An 18,661-nucleotide genomic window follows, 5' to 3' on the forward strand; every position below is an offset into this window, starting at 1 on the left:
CAGAATGGTTTCCTCCCAAACAAAAGTATTTTAGAATTACTATAATATGCACCTACACACACACACTCAGACCCCTTCTGTCTTGGCTGGTTCCAAGATGTATGAAAAATTGTTTTAATAATTTCCTAAATCTTAAAACCAAATGGGAAAATTCACTCATTGGATCAGAAGTACATGTACTAAGCTTCTTGGTGAAGGTCCCTTTGTCCTGGGGAATGGGGCGGGATGATCTTGCAATTTGCTGAGATGTTCTCATGGTCCAAAGCGAGTATCACTGCAGTATAATGCAAGTCACAGATGTACTTTTACATTTTTTTTTAAAGATTTTTATTTATTTATTTGACAGAGAGAGAGATCACAAGCAGGCAGAGAGGGGGAGGGGAAGCAGGCTCCCCGCTGAGCAGAGAGCCTGACGTGGGGCTCGATCCCAGGACCCTGAGATCATGACCCGAGCCGAAGGCAAAGGCCTAACTGACTGAGCCATCCAGGCGCACCTATACTTTTACATTTCTATTAGTCACATTTAAAATGTGGAAAAATAAACAGGTACAATTAATTTTAACATTACACTTAAGCCAATATAACAAAAATGTTATGATTTCAACATGTAACCAAGGTAAAGGATTACTGGAGAGATATTTTACATTCTTTCTTCACATGAAGTCTTCTACTCTGGTATTTTGTATTTACGGCACAGCTCTAATCAGACTAGCCACAGGTCATTAGCCACACACGGCCAGTGGGCGCCATACTGAAGAGCCATGCTGAGGACCCCTGTACGTTTCCCTCACGTTCCTGGGAAAAACCCGTACTTTCCCATCATCAGCTATAAGTTCCACTTCAGACCCTTAGTTCAAGCTTGTCAGGGCTCTTGTTCGAATTTTCCACAGCTTTATAGTTTTTTGTCTGCTTGATGAATTGCTGAGGAAGATGTGTTAAAATGTCACAGTGCTTGTAGAATGTGCCGGTTTCTTCTCATCCTGCTCATTTTGGCTTTATTTCTTTGGAGTCTGTGTTGTGAGGTACATCCAGTTGTTTTGCCAACCTGGTGATTCCTTTGTCATTCACGATGACATTCTTTACTACTCACAGTGCTTGTTGACTTGAAAATCTGGTGGTTGTAGCTGAACTTGGATTTCTTTGTGCTGTGTTCCTGGTGTGTCTTCCTCCCCTCTCAAATTCACACTTTTGAGTCTTTACTTATTAGATGTGGGTCTCATGTGCACAAGAAATGTTTTTTCTTAACTCACCTGGTGACTAAGACAATCTTGTTCATTCCTGTTTTGCCCCACACGAAATCTTATTTATTAAGAGATTTTTATTTTTTTAAGTTATCTCTGCACTCAATGTGGGGCTTAAACCTACAATCCCAAGATCAAAAGTCACAGGCCTTTTGGAGACTGAGCCAGCTAGTGCCCCCACAGCAAATCTTATTTAAAAACATTCCTTGGGGCGTTTAGGTGGGGCTCAGTGGGTTAAGCCTCTGCCCTCCACTCAGGTCATGATCTCAGGGTCCTGGGATAGAGCCCCAAATCCAGTTCCCTGCTCAGCAGGGAGCCTGCTTCCCTTCCTCTCTCTCTGCCTGCCTCTCTGCCTACCTGTGATCTCTGTCAAATAAATAAATAAAATCTTTAAAAATAAATAAAAGAAAAAAAGAAGAGAGCATGAATTTGAGTCCAGGCCTGTGTGTGTGACTCCAAAGTTCTTTCCATTACCTGGTTGGGAGAATCCTGGGGGACAGGGTGAGCTCAGGGAAGGTTTCCCCTGAGAGGTAGCATTCTGGGGCAGGTCCCAAAGGATAAGCAGGCATTTAACCCCCACACCAAGGGAGGGAAAGGCACTCTGGGCAGAGAGAATGGAGGCATAAGAAAGCTCCCTGTGCATAAGTAGCAGCAGTCATGGCACCTCACATCTCTGGAGCTCTTACTCTGGCCGAGAGAGCTGCTGTAAGCACTCATCAGGTGCCCCCTCCTCTCAGCCTCAGCACGTACTGACATTTTAGGCATTTTAGTTCTTTGCTATCGGGGCTGTGCTATGTGTTAGACGTTTTACCACTGCTGGATGCCAGTAGCCCCCTACCCCACTTGTGACAACCAAAAATGTCTCTGTCAAATGTCCTCTGGGGGTCACAATCATCCCAGGCTGAGAACCACTGCTGTCATCCTGAACTATTATTTCGATCTTACAGATGAGAAAATGTCAGTCGTCCACAGTTACACAACCAGGATGGTAATCCCAGGATCTGAACCAAGCTGCTTCTGGTAACCACTACGGCATGGCAAGCTTCCTGCCTGGGCTCTGTGCTCACTGGGGGGGCAGATAACAGCAGGAGACAAGAAAGGAGGGGTGAGCTAGGGACAGCTCAGGTGACAGAGCCCAAGGTGATAAGGCCTCTGACAAAAGTGAGGGACCAGGGGCTGTGGGAGGCCAGAGGTGGCTTGCTTGTTAATACAGTGCAAGGGAGGACAGGTCCTGTAGGCTTCCTAGAGGAAGTATGTCCACATGGCTACTTGGATGAGAAACAGGAATCAGTGTGGTGAGGAGGGGTGAGGGAGGGAGGGTCTTCAGGAAGAGAGGACGGCATGTGTAAACACACTGGCATTGGATGGGACCTGCCAGAGCCACAGGAAGCTGAAAAGTCACCAGGGGCCTGGATGCAAACACCAGGCTGAGGGACTCAACCTTTCCCTGCAAGTGCTGAGTGGCCACAGTCCTCTGCCCTCTCCGGAAGCCTCTGACACCAGCTTACAGTCTTTTCCACTGGATTATTAATGTGTTGCAATAAACAAAACATGAAGTGTTTGCAAAGCACCCATGAGGAACTTCTGCCCAAACCATGCCAGCTTGCTGGTGGATGCGGCCACCGAGGGCTAGAGGGACTGATCCGGTTCTCACCACCACCAATTCCTGCCGCCCCAGGGAAGTGACCTGAGGAACCAGAGCACCCCAGCCCCAAGCACTTACTAAGCACGGAGCCCTGATCTTAACACTTTACACAGGTTAACTCGCTGACTTCTTTAACCCAACTATGCTATCATCATCTCCACTGGACAGATGAGGACACTCAAGCACAGAGTTTTCATCACTTACTCAAGGTCACGCAACTAAGCAAGCGGTGCAGGGCGTCAACTGGCAGGTAGGTTTTCACATCCTCTTTCTGTCCCTGACGCCCAGTTTGAGGTAAACCTTATTTTACCAATGTCTCAGCTGAAAGTATGTGGGTGGTGTTCCGACCTGCTCAAGTACTTAGTGAAAGAAACTTGCAAAGTAGGAAACTAAAACCAACACAGAAACACCTGAACCTGTGAACCAGATACTAGTTTTTGGGTGAGAAAACCAATGTACATCACAGTAGAATACCACTTAGATCAAGGTTTCTCACCTTTGGCATGGCTGTTTTGAACCAGATAATTCTTTACAGTGAGACACCAGCCCGTACACACTATATTTGGAAGCATCCTTGGCCTCTACCTACCAAATACCAGTCACACCCTTCCCCTGCCTCCTTGTTGTGACAACCAAAAATATCTCCAGAGAGTGCCAAGTGTTCTCTGAGGTACAAAACCATGCCCAAATTGGGAACTGACTTACAGACTATCAGTAGGTTGCCTGAGGTTTTCAAACTCTCACCCCACTCCTCGCTTTAAAAGAAAAATTAGGGGTAACCTGGGTGGCTCAGTCGGTTAAGCATCTGCCTTTGGCTCAGGTCATAATCCCAGGGTCCTGTGATCAAGCCCCGCATCAGGGCTCCCTGCTCAGTGGGAAGCCTGCTTCTCCCTTTCCTACTCCCCCTGCTTGGATTCTCTCTCTTGCTGTCTCTGTCAAATAAAAAAAATAAATAAATAAAATCTGTAAAAAATATAGAAAGAAAAAAAAAGAAAAATTAGACCTGGTCACCAAAGGAAAGCCATCCCTGGTTATGAAAACTAAATGGGGTGAAAACTATGATAGTTTACTGCTTGGTGAACACTTTCTGTATTACCTCATTTATCTTCACCAATATAGGGCAGATTCTGCTACTACCCCCACATAACAGAGGAGGAATTTGAGATGCTGCCTGGAAATGCAGAGTCCATGCCAACTGCTCAGTAAGTACTGATCTTTCCCCCGTGTCCTGGCTTGGAGCACTTGTAGCGTCTGGGTCCCTGCAGCTTCTGACATCTGGTCCCTCCACATCAAGCTTCATCATCCTTATCTCCCCAGCCACGCCTGACACTCCTATGTCCCCCAGGGCAGAAGCCTCGGTCAATCACTAATGTATGAACCCGATGACCCGGGGTTCAACCCTCTTGACAGCTTCAGAAGCTCAAAGGTCCCGCATCACCCTTCATTCTCAATCCTCCCTATTAAGGACTCACGGGGGTTAGAGACAAGAGAATGTTGGAATATAACACGCGGGAGAGGAGGCAATTTGGGGGCTGGAAAGCGACTGAGGGGAGCAGGGCTCTGGCTGACTCTTGAGAGAATGCACCCTAATCCTGGGAACCTCCCATCTCATGGGTCTCACCTGCCCTCCATCCCGAGCTCTGCCTTCAACCCTGCAAGGCTGGAGGTGCGCGCACTTGTCACTGAGTCACACCGGTGCGTAACTGCTCACCGGGGTCACGCCCCGACCCGGGCACGCGCCTGGAGAGGCGCAAACCGCTCCTGTCAGCTCCGCGCACGCACAACCCGCAGCTGCACTGCAGTGGCTCCCACCGCGGGCGCGCACCCACTCTCACTCCCACGGGGGCGCGCGCAGAAGCCCACGCTATGTCCCGGGCGACGCGGCCAATTCGGGCACCTGCGCGGCGCACGTGCCGTCTCTCACCCTTGCTCACCCCATCCCTTTCTCCCTCCACCCCGACAACTCTCCACCCGCACCTCAAATCCTATCAGACTCTCATAAAGGCTGAAAACCTAAAAGACACCCATTGCGTCTTTACACTGAAGTACCCAGCGCGAGATAACGTCTACAAACCACACGCCCCACCTGTCGTTGCGGAGGCGCAGACGACCGACGCGCCGGCCGGCCCTGGAGCACTCTGGGAGTCGTGGGCGGAGTGCGTGACGTCACCGCGAGGCTCTCAGGGTGTGAGCCCACTGGGTCTCGGAGCACTAGGCACCTCGGGCCAAACCGCCCCACCGGCACCTGGGAGTCGTAGGCGGGTAAACCCAAAGCCTTCTGGGAGTCGTAGTCCTTTCACCGCTTCCGCGTTTTCTCGGAGCCTGGACCTTCCTGCGCGGGTTCTACTCACGTGAGTGCTCCCTTCCTCTGCGCGCGGATCCTGGCCCTTTGTCGTACTCTGGGGTAGGAGCTGAGGGTCTCCATATTACTCTCCCACGCATTCCGGTAGGCATCCGTGGAGATATGGCTCTCCTCCGTGATCCCCCAACGCATGTCTCTGGCGACCCTCGGGGCTAGAGTGACCTAAGCAGCTGGTGTCCCTGCCGATCTGCTTTGGACTCTGCCTGTGTTCGGACTCCTTCTCGTTTCCACCCTCCAACCTAAGGGCGGTTCCTCCTTTATCCTGATTACTACCTAGAGTGATCAGGGCTGGCGTGGGGGGCGTCAGGCAGCCGTGGGAGCCCAGAGGAGGTGCCAGACCCAGCCCAGGGTTCAGGACGGACTTCCAGAGCAAAGGACCTCAAAATTTACCATGCCCAAACAAAATTACAGATTCTCTGGCCTAAACCTACACCTCTCACAGTATTTGCTCAGTTTTCCTATTTCCCCCACCTCCTATCCACGAAATGGTCCCACTGTCCTTCCATTGCTGAAGCCAGAACCCTGAAGTTGTCCGTGCTCCCTGCTTCTCTCACCTACTGCCTCGCTCAACCAAGTCTTGTGTGTGTCGCTCCTAATCTGTTTCCAGAAGAGATCCAGAATCTGACCCCTTCTCTCCACCTCCAATGCCTCTGCTCAGCCCTAAGCTGCATTATTGTTCACCTGGATCATAGCAGGGGCCTCCTTACTGGTCTCCCCTTGCCACTCTCCACCCTCCATTCACACGCAGCAGCCAGAGGGATCTTGTTAAAATACAAATCAGATACTGTCGCTACACAGCTTATAACCGTCCAGTGGTTCCCATCTTGTTCAGGATAAAATCCAACCTCCTCACCCTGCCAGCCTCCAAGCTCTGCTCCTCTTCCCTCCTCAGCCATAACTCACTTTCCAAACAAATGAACCTGAACCTGCCCTTCAGGTCTTTGCTTCTGCTATTAAATCTGTCTGGAATGTTCTTCCCACCCTGGTGTAATACCTGACTCCTCATCCTTCTGGCTTCAGCTCAGAGGATAATTCCTCCACATTGCTCCTCATATTTGTAAGGTATCTTAGTTATTTACTTGTCAGTGGTTTGGCTCCTCCAGGAGAACTTGGTGCCAGCAACCGACCCTGTTTTGATCACTGCTGTCCCAGTGCCTTGTGCGTGTTGGGTAGATGGGAGGCAATGAATGGTGTCTGTTGGATGGAGAATGAATAATGAAAGCTTAAGCTGAGACTTGAAGGTGTCGAGCTTGCGCGAGTGCTGAGAGAGTAGTCCAGGCATTGGATGTACTCAGTGCTATCCAGGCCGCCTCCCTAGAGGCAACGATCCGGCAAGCCGGCATCCACATGTAACCCGCCTCCCCTCTCTCCCTGTCCAGGAGAAGCCAGCTCCTCCCAGCCCACCCGGAACCCGCCCCGCGATGCCCGCCCCGCAGTGCTCCTCCTGCCACGCGGCGCGCGCTGCCCTCCGCCGCCCGCGCTCCGGCCAAGCGCTGTGCGGGTCCTGCTTCTGCACCGCCTTCGAGGCCGAGGTGCTGCACACGGTGCTGGCGGGCCGCCTGCTGCCGCCTGGCCCGGTGGTGGCAGTGGGCGCCTCCGGCGGCAAGGACTCCACGGTGCTGGCGCACGTGCTGCGCGAACTAGCGCCGCAACTGGGCGTCTCGCTGCGCCTGGTGGCGGTGGACGAGGGCATCGGCGGCTACCGGGACGCGGCCCTGGCTGCAGTGCGGCGCCAGGCCGCGCGCTGGGACCTCCCGCTCACCGTCGTGGCCTACGCAGACCTCTTCGGGGGTTGGACGATGGACGCTGTGGCCCGCAGCACGGCCGGCACCGGCCGCAGCCGCGCCTGCTGCACCTTCTGCGGGGTGCTGCGGCGCCGCGCGCTGGAGGAAGGGGCGCGCCTCGTGGGAGCCACGCACATCGTCACGGGTGAGCGCAGGCACTGCAGCCGAGGGGCAAAGGCCGGCACCTAAAGGGAGCTGTGCACAGGCCCGAGATCTGGTGGAGGAGATGCTGGGGATACCCCGGGTGGAGGATGTCCACGAGGAGAAGCAGATATGCGTGCCCTCTGAAGGCACACGGGCGTAGCGCTCGTGTGGGCCGGGATGGTCGCAGCAAGCTTTTGAGTTACTGGCGTCACACTGGCAGCTAGAGGGGTGGAGGGGTACTCCCGTGGGCTGTGGTACCCTGCCTTTTAAAAAATGACGCTCTTTGTGTCCCCCGTCACAAAAGGAGGCCAGTGAAGTGGTACCACCCATCAGAAGCCAACTGTATTCTGAAACGCCCCTGTCCGTGAACTGCTTTTCTCTCTCAGCCTCTCCTCTCTGATAACACTTACCCTCTCCCCGTCATTACTTCCACACGTGATTCTTGACCATTTACTGTGTAGCAGATACAAACTTGGTAGCCCAGAGTGATACCTAGCCTCAGTTACCTCTTCTGTAAAATGGGGTTATTAATATCCAGGTCCCAGGGTTGTTGGGAATTAGATGACTTATGTGTGAGGCACTTAGACCAGAGACTGGAAAATAGTAGACCTTACGCAGATGTCACACAAGACAGTCTCTGTGCCTGCTCTTCTCTCACACACATATTTAAAACCTGAGAAGCTCTACTAAGGAAAATCGCACAGACTTTGCCAGTTTATAGCAGGAACACCCTGTGGAAGGAGAAAAGTAGGGGTTAGGAAGCATTTCCAGAGTGAGGCAAGACCTGAAGGCCATTCAGGTAAGCAGTGGAGGGTGGACAGAGGGTTGGATTCTGAGCAGAGGAAACAGCTTATGCAAAGGCCCTGAGGAGGGTTAGTATGGCCTATTGGAAAAGCCCTGAGAAGACCAGTGTTTTACTCTCTGGATTATACAGACTCACATATAAGATGACATGTAAATCTTCCGTTACCTCCTTCCTGGTCTTTCTAAATGCGGTGATCTGCATTCCCAGAGGCTCAAGGCTCGCTGGAGAATCTCCACTGTTTAATGTCATTTTGACTTCTGTGAGTGGGAAGCACACTTCTGAGACTGAAGTGGTATTTGTAGAGCAAAGCACTTTTACTACTTCCTGAAAAGGCAACTAGCACAGGGCCTGGTTGGTAATAAGTGGGTGGCTAATGGCACCCCACGTTGCCCCCTGGGAGCCCATGTGTGTTCCCCTCTTGTTTCTCACAGTGACCACCTCCAGCCTCCACCTGGCTGGCCCAAGGTGCTCAGGGGCCTCCGTGGCCCTGTCTGGCCCCTCCCTGCTGCTCCCCACACCCCTTCTGCATCTCTCTGGGTCCTGGCTGCCGCATAGTGTCTTGGGTGTGAGGTCTCCATGGCCCGGTCACCCACTCTGCCACTTTCCACATCGCCGTCTCTCTCTGGGTCCTTGGGATGGGGTCTCCATGGCCCGATCGCACACGCCGCGCAGCTCTCCAGGCCCCTCCCCGTCTGGCTGGGTCACCGCTGCCCCACGGTGGCGCCTCCGCCTCACCTGCTCCCCCTCTCTCCCCCAGGGCACAACGCCGACGACATGGCCGAGACCGTGCTCATGAACTTCCTGCGGGGCGACGCGGGGCGGCTGGCCCGGGGCGGGGGCCTGGGCTCGCGCGGCGAGGGGGGCGCCCTGCCGCGCTGCCGCCCCCTGCAGCTGGCCTCGCAGAAGGAGGTGGTGCTGTACGCGCACTTCCGCCGCCTCGACTACTTCTCGGAGGAGTGCGTCTACGCGCCCGAGGCCTTCCGCGGCCACGCGCGCGACCTGCTGAAGCTCCTGGAGGCGGCGCGGCCGTCGGTGGCGCTGGACCTGGTGCACTCGGCCGAGCGCCTGGCCCTGGCCCCGGCCGCGCGGCCCCCGCCGCCAGGCGCCTGCTCCCGCTGCGGGGCGCTAGCCAGCCGCTCGCTCTGCCAGGCCTGCGCCCTCCTGGACGGCCTGCAGCGCGGCCGGCCCCGCCTGGCCATCGGCAAAGGCCGCGGGGGGCGCGACGAGGAGGGGCCGCCAGGGCCGCTACCCCCGCCACCTAGCGACCCCGAGTCTGCACCCGGCCCCGCCGCCGGGGAGTGCAGGGCAGCCTGTAAGGAGCGCTGCGAATAAACCCCCTTCTGCCCGGGGCTTCGGTGTCATGATGGACGGGACCAGCCAGAAGCTGAGGCTGGGACCCCTGGGTCTGAGGGAGGAGGGGCTGGAACAGGAACTCTTGGATCTAAAAGAGAACTGAACAATTTCCCATTCCCAACCAGTGGGAATTAGGGGGCTGCTCACTTAGTACTCTGCCCAGTTCTGGGCATGCGCAGGGTAGTCCAAACCTTCTTGAGCACCTACTGTGTGTCAGCTCATTTTTAAAGGGCATGTTTTCCTTTTGGCATCAGGTGCAATTGTGTGATGCAGCTCAGGGTTTCCACATCTGGAGAGTTTGGCAGGCCTCTGAAGATGGAAGCCTCACTTGATTTGGCAGGTGACTTGACTTGACACTTGACTTGGCAGTTGGGCTCTGGTCATTTCCATTAACCATGATGCTTATCTCTGAGTGCTGTGAGTCCTGCCACGCCACAAGGTCTCATTTCATCCAAACCACACACCATCTCATTGGCCTGAAGCCACCTAACTGCCTGAGTTCACCTAGCTGGAGAAGGAACTGGGGGCTCCCATCCAAATCCGCACCTGGAGCTCAAGACGGTGGACTTGCTCCCCACCCCCACCTGAATCTCTCCTGGTGTCTCTATGTGATGGGTGAGGAGCAGCTGGGTGGGCCAGGGTCAGTGACCTAACCTCTCTAGTCTTCGGTTTTTCCTCCTCTGAAATGGAATTACACACACACACACACCCGCCCCCCTCATCAAAGCACTGTTGTGAGAATTAGAAGTGCTCAACACGTGGTGGCCAAGTTCGTGGGTCGTATTACATTTTGGCCACCAGGGGGCTCTGGGTTTCAGATTTGCTACCCCGTGCTTCTAGAAGGGTGTGAGGCCGGGAAGAGCTTCCTGGATGACCCCTGGGGAGAGACTTGGCGTTCTCATTTCCCCTCGGAGTTCTGCTGGCGTGGTCGCTTGTCAGGAACGCTGTGCCTTTGCCATCTTCCTTCTCAAATCCTCCAGGGGACTTGTAGAAGCCTTCCTGACTCTCTCTTCTCACCTGCCCAGCCCGGGACATAGGGCTCTCTTCCCAAGTCCCAGCCCCTGGGGCCTGCCCTTATGTGTGGCCACCCACACTCTGGTTCTTGTTCTCCCTAACTGGAATGAGGTTTGAGGGCAGATCTCCCGCCCCACCAGATAACCAGCATCATTTATTCAGTATGTATGGAATCCCTAATGTGTGCAGGGACATTTCTAGACTTGTTGAAAAAAAAACAACAAACAAAACCCTCTTGCTCAGGGCTTCTGGCTGGCTTGGTCAGTGGAGCATGCAGTTCTCGATATTGGGGTCGTGAGTTCAAGCCCCACATTGGGTGTAGAGATTACCAAAAATAAAAAAATAATCTTGAAAAAAAAAACCCGTCTCACTCATGGAGCTTCCAGTGTTGCAAGAGAGGGACAATAGACAAATCAGGAAGCCTGATGAAGGCTGCTATGAATAACAAAGCAGCGTAAGGGGAAGGGGTGTGAGACAGGTGCTATATCAGTTCAGGAGGTCAGGATCTGAGAAAGTGACTTCAACAGAGACCAAAATAAGGAAGATTTCTAGCTATGTCGGAGTATCTCGGGTCTGAACAACCACTGAGAGCAACTGAAAAGAAAAAATGGATCCATAACAAAGCAATCTCTTTGAAGACATCAAAGAGGTACCAAGGCGGCCAGGATCCCACAGAAGAGGCTCATATTTACTACAGGGGCTCGTTTCTGCTGAGGAATGGGCAGAAAGCATGGGCTAAGAGGCTGGGGATCTGAGCGGAGCTTTCAACATTGTGATGGGACAAGAGACAGTATTGGAGTCCGGGACTAGTGGGTGGGGATTCGAGGGACCAGAATCGGGGGTGAAGGGATGAGCATTGAGGTCAGCCAGACACTATGTTCATATGTTCTCCTGGAGGGTTTCATGGAACCAGGTTAATAAATTGGATGCTCAGGGTCTCGTAAAAAATAGAGGCCCGGTGAGCATCTGTTAGCACCCAAATAAGGTCACAAATTAGTAAGGGTCACCTAGGGGCGCCTGTGTGGCTCAGTGGGTTAAGCCTCTGCCTTCATCTCAGGTCATGATCTCAGGGTCCTGGGATTGAGCCCTGCATTGGGCTCTCTGCTTGGCGGGTAGCCTGCTTTTCCCTCTCTCTCTGCCTGCCTCTCTGTCTGCTTGTGATCTCTCTGTTAGATAAATAAATAAAAATCTTAAAAAAAAAAAAAAAAAAGAAGAAGTAAGGGTCACCTAGAAGTAGACCCACCCACAAAAATACCAGAACCTAGCTTCAAACACACTCAATCCCAGGCCCGGTGAAGAAGGTCCCTACTTTGCTTGCCAGAAAGCAGAAGTAGGGTAGCCCTAGCTGCTGAGCCTATTTACCCTTATGTTGATTAAAATTGAATTTAGGGACTCTTGGTTTCAGCTCAGGTCATGATCTCAGGGTCCTGGGATGGAGCCTCGTGTAGGGCTCCGTGCTCAGCAGGGAGTCTGCTTCCCTTCTCTCTCTCTCTCCCTCTGATCCTCTCCCCACTTATGTGCGCTGGGAGAGGGTCTCTCTCTCTCTCTCTAAAATACATCTTTTAAAATTTTTTATTTAATTCAAAACGCAGTTCTTGGTTACACTAAACCCATGTCAAGTGCTCCACAGCCACACACGGCCGGTGGCTGCCATACAAAACCATACAGACACACTCTTCCCATTGTCACAGAACCTTCCCTTTTGTAGAGCTGTTATAGAGACTTCTAGTATCCAGGGGGGGGAAAGATACCCACCCAAGCCTCCGGAAATCTCTACGATTTTCATACAAAATACCTGACCTTCAATTTAAAAATCTGCCAGGGGAAAGGACAAAATGATGGCATACCAAGAGAAAAACAGCATAGACATGACCACAGGGGATCTTGATGGAGGAGTTTTAGGCGTGGACTGGAACCGTTATCACCATGCTTAAGAAAATAGACAATAAAGTGGAAAATTTCATTGTTGAATCGGATTGCATTTTTTAAAAACACCAGACAGGATCAAATCACCAATACGAGACTTACGCTCCTAATGTAAACAAGTATAAAACTGTATGTCGCATGTGGGGCGGTTCACTGTCTCACTCCCCATGCAGGCTGTCTTCCCTGATGACCAAAACCAGCTGCAAGTCCACTACCACCCACCTGGCCAGGTGCCCACAGAGGCAACAGCTGCTCAGAGAACTTTCTGGAAGCTCCCGCTTTGGGCTCCCATGTTGGCAGCTGCACATTCTCTGTAAACTCTGACTTGCCCCCTCCCCCCCACATGCACCTGTACTTCAGGTGAGCTATGAGGGGATGATGCTCTCTCTTTCCCCTTTTGCCCCCTCTGGAAACCTTCTCCCCAGTGATGACCAGGGAGGAGAAAGCTGAGCTCTTTTCACTGCAGAACAGGTGTAACCTGTCACGGGGGCCCCTCCCCTCACACTTCTCACTCACGTTGTCTCATCCCAAGTTCATTTCGCCTCCCCCTCAGAATATGGATGTGGGGTGTCCCTGTCTGCTCAGGATTCTTGGACCACTCTCTCAGAACAGGAGCGTCTGGGGGCCAGGACTTACCTGAAACTGAATCTTTTCTGCATTCTGGCTCTTAGCCCAGACTTGGTCAGACACGAAGCCTCCAGAAAGCAAGGCTGAACCCAGGCTCATCTGCAGGGGTCCCTAAGGCCTGCCCCCCACTAGAACTGAGAGCTGGGGCCCTGGCTCCAGCCCCAGACTTGCCTGTGATGTTTGCAGGTTTCTGCCGTCAATTTTAACTCAGGACCAGTGTGTGGCTCATTCTTGTTTCCCTGGGGCCTGACAAGTCACTCATCTTCAGAATGAGTCCTAACATCAGCATTTCCTTTAGCTCCATGAGGCCTCCCCTGTGGTACTTACTGGATCTTCCCTCCTTACCCACCACTGTTTCCCCCGATCTCGAGGCCTGACTGAGACCTGAATATTTACCTTTCATATAAAATGAAGGAAAACTTAGAATTTATCTCTGTGACCCACCGGCTCCCAACATAAGATCTCAGCCTGGATTCTGATGTTTCATTCCTTCAACGGAGCTAGCCATGGCACCAGGCACAGAGCAGGATCACAAATCATGCTGTCATCGAGTTCCTTGGAGGTACAAGGAAGGGATTAAAAGCAGGAGCAGGGACACCTGGGTAGCTCAGTTGGTTAAGTGTCTGCCTTCAGCTCAGGTCATGATCCCTGGGTCCCGGGATCAAGTCTCACATCAGGATCCCTGCTCAGCAGGGAGCCTGTTTCTCCCTCTGCCTACTGCTCCCCCTGCTTGTGCTCTCTATGACAAATAAATAAAATCTTTTTTAAAAAGCATAAGCAAATATCAACACATGGAAAGTGAGGGGAGGAAGGGGAGGAATGGGACCCAGAGAAGGTTTTCTGAAGGGCATGAAGGCAGAGTCAGCCCTGGGGGGAAAGGCATCCCGTGTTCTGTGAGAAGTGCGTTTTTTCTCTGACGTTAACTAAGCCCCCAGCATGAGGAGGTTCTCATAGGAAAAGGGAACGCTTGGCCAGTACTTCTGCCCCTAGGACAGAATATCCCACCAGTCCCATTCCCCAGCCCTCCTGTCTGCATCTGAGGCGGCACAGGGATCTGCCTCCAGGGGGCGCTCCACCTACAAGGCCAGATCTGGAGACCTCCCCGCCCAAGGGTTGGCGCTGTCCGTGGTTCTGGAGCAAAGCTGGGTAAGTTCAGGACCCCCCAACTCTGCCAAGGACCCCAATCCACAGGCACAAGTTCCCGAGCTCTAGGCCAGCATGGCACCTAAGTCGGAGCGGTTTCCGAAAGGCTGGGTCCCTCCTGGCAAGAAAGATCCAGAAGTGGTGGGAGTGGACTGGGCTCATCTCTGTGCTTTTCCCCTCAGCCCTCTTGTTGCCCTAACATTCTTTGGACCTCGTGGTGCCAGCCTGGCGAAGAGAGAAAGAGGAGGTCTTCTTCCAGATTATGCTCATGCTGCTGGCCTTTGACCCAAACTATTTTTTTTTTAAAGATTTTATTTATTTATTTGACAGAGAGAAATCACAAGTAGATGGAGAGGCAGGCAGAGAGAGAGAGAGGGAAGCAGGCTCCCTGCCGAGCAGAGAGCCCGATGCGGGACTCGATCCCAGGACCCTGAGATCATGACCTGAGCCGAAGGCAGCGGCTTAACCCACTGAGCCACCCAGGCGCCCCCAAACTATTTTTTTTTAAGATTTTATTTATTTATTTGAGAGAGAAAGAGAGAGAACATGCCCACAACAGCAGAGGAGAGCAGCAGAGGGAGAGGGAGAAACAGGCTCCCCTCTGAGCAGGAGTCTGACAGGGGACTTGATCCCAGGACCCCAGAATCATGCCCTGAGCTGAAGGCAGATGCTTAAAGACTGAGCCACCCAGGAACCCTAGACCACACTTACACTAGCAAGTCTGTGCCCAGATCTCCCCTCGAGTAGAGGATAGGAAAGAGTGGGTGTTCACTGGATCTCCTCCTGTGCCAGGCTCAGGGCTGTGCCTTTCTGCACATTGCCCCAGTGAACCTTCATGACCACCCCTAGAGAGGACTGGCTAACAATTCTCATCTGGCAGAGTGGGAAATGAGACTTGAAGTGGTAAGCAACCATCACAGGGTCTCACATCATTGATGAATATTTGGAGGCTGGACTCGTGACCCACACATGCTTGAGGCCATAGAGAGGGATACCTTAATCCATGGCACTCTGGTCCCAGAAAAGGAGATGATGCACGGTGGGGAGGTGTCTTATTTATAAGGGATAGGACTTATCTTATCAGATAAGGACTATCTGACAGTAGTCCAGGACTGATGGCAGCCACAGACAGCAAGAGAGACCTCCATAGGAGGGGGAGTCTAAAGGAATCAACATCTTGTCTCCACGGACCAGCCCCTATGCCATCTTCCAACTGGTCCAGGAGACTCTGCTGCTAATGAACATGCAACATGCTCACGAGTATTAACAGTGGATTTCACTTTGCATTTGCAACCGGAATGTCCCTAGAAGAGGAAGTTCCCCAGAGAACTTCATATCTTAGGGAAGTTACCAAGCTTATCAGGCCACCACTAAGAATTAAGGTCTCAGTGTGACCTATAGAGAGGTCGTTTTTAGGCCAACTATGGAGAACAGGGGACTGGGGAAGAAGCTGGGCATGAGTGGGAAGAATGTGCAGGAATTTATTTTAAAAAAACAAACAAACAAACAAACTCTGGGACACCTGGCTGGCTCAGTTTGTGGAACATGCAGCTCCTGATTTCAGGTTTGTGGGTTTGAGCTCCAGTTTGGGTGTAGAGATTACATAAAAATAAAATCTTAAGAAAAAAAACCCCTCATATCATCTTCTACCTGTCAGAAATATGAGAGGGCACCTGGCTGGCTCAGTCAGAAGAGCATGTGAGTTTGAGCCCCATGTTGGCTGTAGAGATAACTAAAACAAAATAAACTTTCCCCCAAGAGGTTTTATTTATTTACTTGAGAGACAGAGAGAGAGAGAGAATGAGCAAGGAGGAAAGAGGGAAGCAGGCTTCCCTCTGAACAGGAAGCCTGATTCGGGGCTCTATCCCAGGACCCCAGGGACAAGACAGGAGAGGACAACCTGAGCCAAAGACAGACGCTTAACCAACTGAGCCATCGAGGTGCTCCTAAAACAAATAAACTAAAACAAAACCAAAACGAAGAAACAAGTGTTGGAGAGGCTGTGGAGAAAAAGGAGCCCTCCTGCACTGTTGGTAGGAATGCAAGCTGGTGCAGACACTGTGCAGAACAGTATGGAGTTTCCTCAAAAAGTTAAAAATAGAACTACCATAGTATCCTTAATCGCACTGAGTATTTACCCCAAGAATACAAAAACACTAATTCCAAAAGGTATATGTTTCAGAATTTACCTACATTTACTGCAGCATTATTTACAATAGCCAAATTATGGAAGCAGCCAAAGTGTCCACTGGTAGGTGAATGGATAAAGAAGATACAGGATATTAGCCATAACCTTCTAATAATCTTCCAATAATAATCTTCCAATACAGTGGAATATTAGCCATACACAGGAATGAAATCTTGCCTTTTGCAACAACATGTATAGAACAACATGTATAGAAAGTACAACGCTAAGTGAAATAAGTCAGGGAAAGACAAATGCCATATGATTTCACTCATATGTGAAATTTGAGAAACAAAACAAATGAACAAAGAAAAAAGAGACAAACCAACAGACTCTTAACTATGGAGAACTGAAGGGAGTAGCATTAGGTGGGGGGATGGATAAAATAGGAGAAGGGGATTAAGAGTACGCATACCATGATGAGCACTGAGTAATGTACAGAACTGCTGAATCACTATATTGTACAGCTGAAACTAGTATGACATTAACTATACTGGAATTTAAAAAAAAAATAGTGTCATTTAGGCCAAATCCCAAACTGGGACTTAACACAAAACCTAACTGCAGTTTCAGTCTCCTATCACCAGGGCTCAGGAGTGCAGGAGCAGCTGGCTCCAGGAGTCCCAGACAGATGGGTTCAGCCACTCCAAAGGTAGAGACACAAGTGGTGGTGAAACAAGGCAGGAATTTACTCCAGGGAGGCCAACACTGGGACCATAGTGGACTAATGTCTCCAAGACTGTCTTCAGAGTGCTGAAAATCTTCCTAAATTTATATGAGGAAAATGTGGGCGGCGCCGGGGTGGCTCAGTCAGTTAAGTGTACAACTTGATTTCAGCTCAGGTTATGATCTCAGCTCAGGTTATGATCTCAGGGTTGTCCGATTGAGCCCCACATTGGGCTCCATGCTCAGCACAGAGTCAGCTTGAGATTCTCTCTCTCTTTGTTCCTCCCTCCCCACTCCCACCCATCACACACACTTGTGCTCTCTCTCTCTTTAAAAAAAAAAAGAAAGAAAGGGGAGCCCGGGTGGGTCAGTTGTTGGGCATCTGCCTTCGGCTCAGATCATGATCCCAGCATCCTGGGATCGAGCATGTCAGACTCCCTGCTCGGCGGGGACCCTGCTTCTCCCTTTCCAGTTCCCCCTGCTTACATTCCTGCTCTTGCTGTCTCTCTGTCAGGTAGATAAATAAAATCTTTTAAAAATACAATAAAAATTAAAAAGAAAAAAAGAAAAGAAAGTACGTGAGGAAGAGCAGTGGAGACATGCTGTTAGGCAGGATAGGTCTGGTGGATGGTTGTCTTGGGGTCAGACCTACTGGGTCTCACTGGCTCAAGGCAGTTCTTATTGGTTGAGGGGGTAGTTTCACTTCCCATCACGATGCTCCCCCCTCCTCCAAGGTCTCTCGCCTGAGTTCAGAGATAAGCTGGAATGAAGAACTTAATCAATTAGAAAGTACAGACTGAGGCAGCGCCTGGGTGGCTCAGTCTCGTGAAGGGTCCTATTCTTGACCTCAGCTCAGGTCTTGATCTCAGGGTGGTGAGTTCAAGCCCCAGGCTGGGCTTCACGCTGGGCATGGAGCCTACTTCAAAAAAAAAAGTACTGACTGAGGTCAAAGTGGAGGTGGTTGACATCCTCTGTCATTCCCCAGAGATGCAGTCCTAGCTGGTCAGTCAGGAATTTTCTGATCAGCACCAAAGAGTCTGCCACAAGGGTCCCTCCATCCCCCAAAGGAAGATGAGGTAATCTTAGGAGGACACCCCTTACCTTCACCTCTCCACACAAGAGAAAGCAGCCTCACCTGGACCGATCCTTTTCTCGTGCTATAACTTTCTTGCCCTACCTCCTTCTAGAAAAATTTCCATTTTGTACCTTAATTAAAAGCTTAATGTCAGGCACTTACGATCAGGAAAGCTCAGAAAAGCTCATTGGGCACCGGCATGACAGTGCTGCTGGGGAAGTTTCAGCTGCTTTCATTTTAGTGCTTTCTTGAGAAAAAAAAAATAATAATAACAAGTTAGTTCAACTTTACAGGAGAGGCGAGAATGAGCTCTTTCTTCTGTCCAGGCTCTGAGCCGCGGTGCGTGCAAGGACTCAGGGGCGAAGGACCAGCCCTTGGACGCAAGGTGAAGCGAAGAGGCAGGGCCTACAGGGGAGGGATCTCAAACTGCACAGCCGTGGGCTGAACAACACAGAGGTTGTAAGGAAGAAAGCAGAGAGAAGTGCAGATGAGCCGGGCCAAGGAACAAAAATTCCACAGAGTAAATCTGAGGATGTAATTGGCTTTATTCAATGACTCCTAAATTGGGCAGCATTCCATCCCGTAAAAAGACAGGCACTCTGGGGGGCTGCACGTAGGTTTTTATAGGCAGGAGGGTGGGGCAAGGGAGTTATTACCAAAAGAAAAGATTTTTTTTTTCAGGTCGGGCCAT

At 51.4% G+C, this 18,661-nt stretch overlaps 2 protein-coding genes across 4 annotated transcripts in view; one reads left to right on the forward strand and one right to left on the reverse strand.

The window, feature by feature from the left end:
• LOC116579108 (cytoplasmic tRNA 2-thiolation protein 1) overlaps positions 1–9,330 on the forward strand; it is a 24,820-nt gene extending 15,490 nt beyond the window's left edge. Inside the window, exons 2-5 of one of the 3 annotated variants that reach the window (XM_032324057.1) lie at positions 2,189–3,136; positions 4,006–4,088; positions 4,987–7,177; positions 8,739–9,330. In XM_032324057.1, coding sequence (XP_032179948.1) covers positions 6,670–7,177; positions 8,739–9,313 — 1,083 coding nt within the window. In that variant the 5' untranslated portion in view covers positions 2,189–3,136; positions 4,006–4,088; positions 4,987–6,669 and the 3' untranslated portion in view covers positions 9,314–9,330. Of the gene's footprint in view, positions 1–2,188; positions 3,137–4,005; positions 4,089–4,986; positions 7,178–8,738 lie in introns of those variants that run through there. The other 2 variants (XM_032324055.1, XM_032324056.1) reach the window with 2 other exon arrangements.
• Positions 1–18,661, reverse strand: part of LOC116579107 (sialic acid-binding Ig-like lectin 14) — a 90,491-nt gene that overhangs the window by 49,177 nt on the left and 22,653 nt on the right. The window lies entirely within an intron of this gene.

This window comes from Mustela erminea, chromosome 19, assembly GCF_009829155.1.
Source record: "Mustela erminea isolate mMusErm1 chromosome 19, mMusErm1.Pri, whole genome shotgun sequence".
NCBI lineage: Eukaryota > Metazoa > Chordata > Mammalia > Carnivora > Mustelidae > Mustela > Mustela erminea.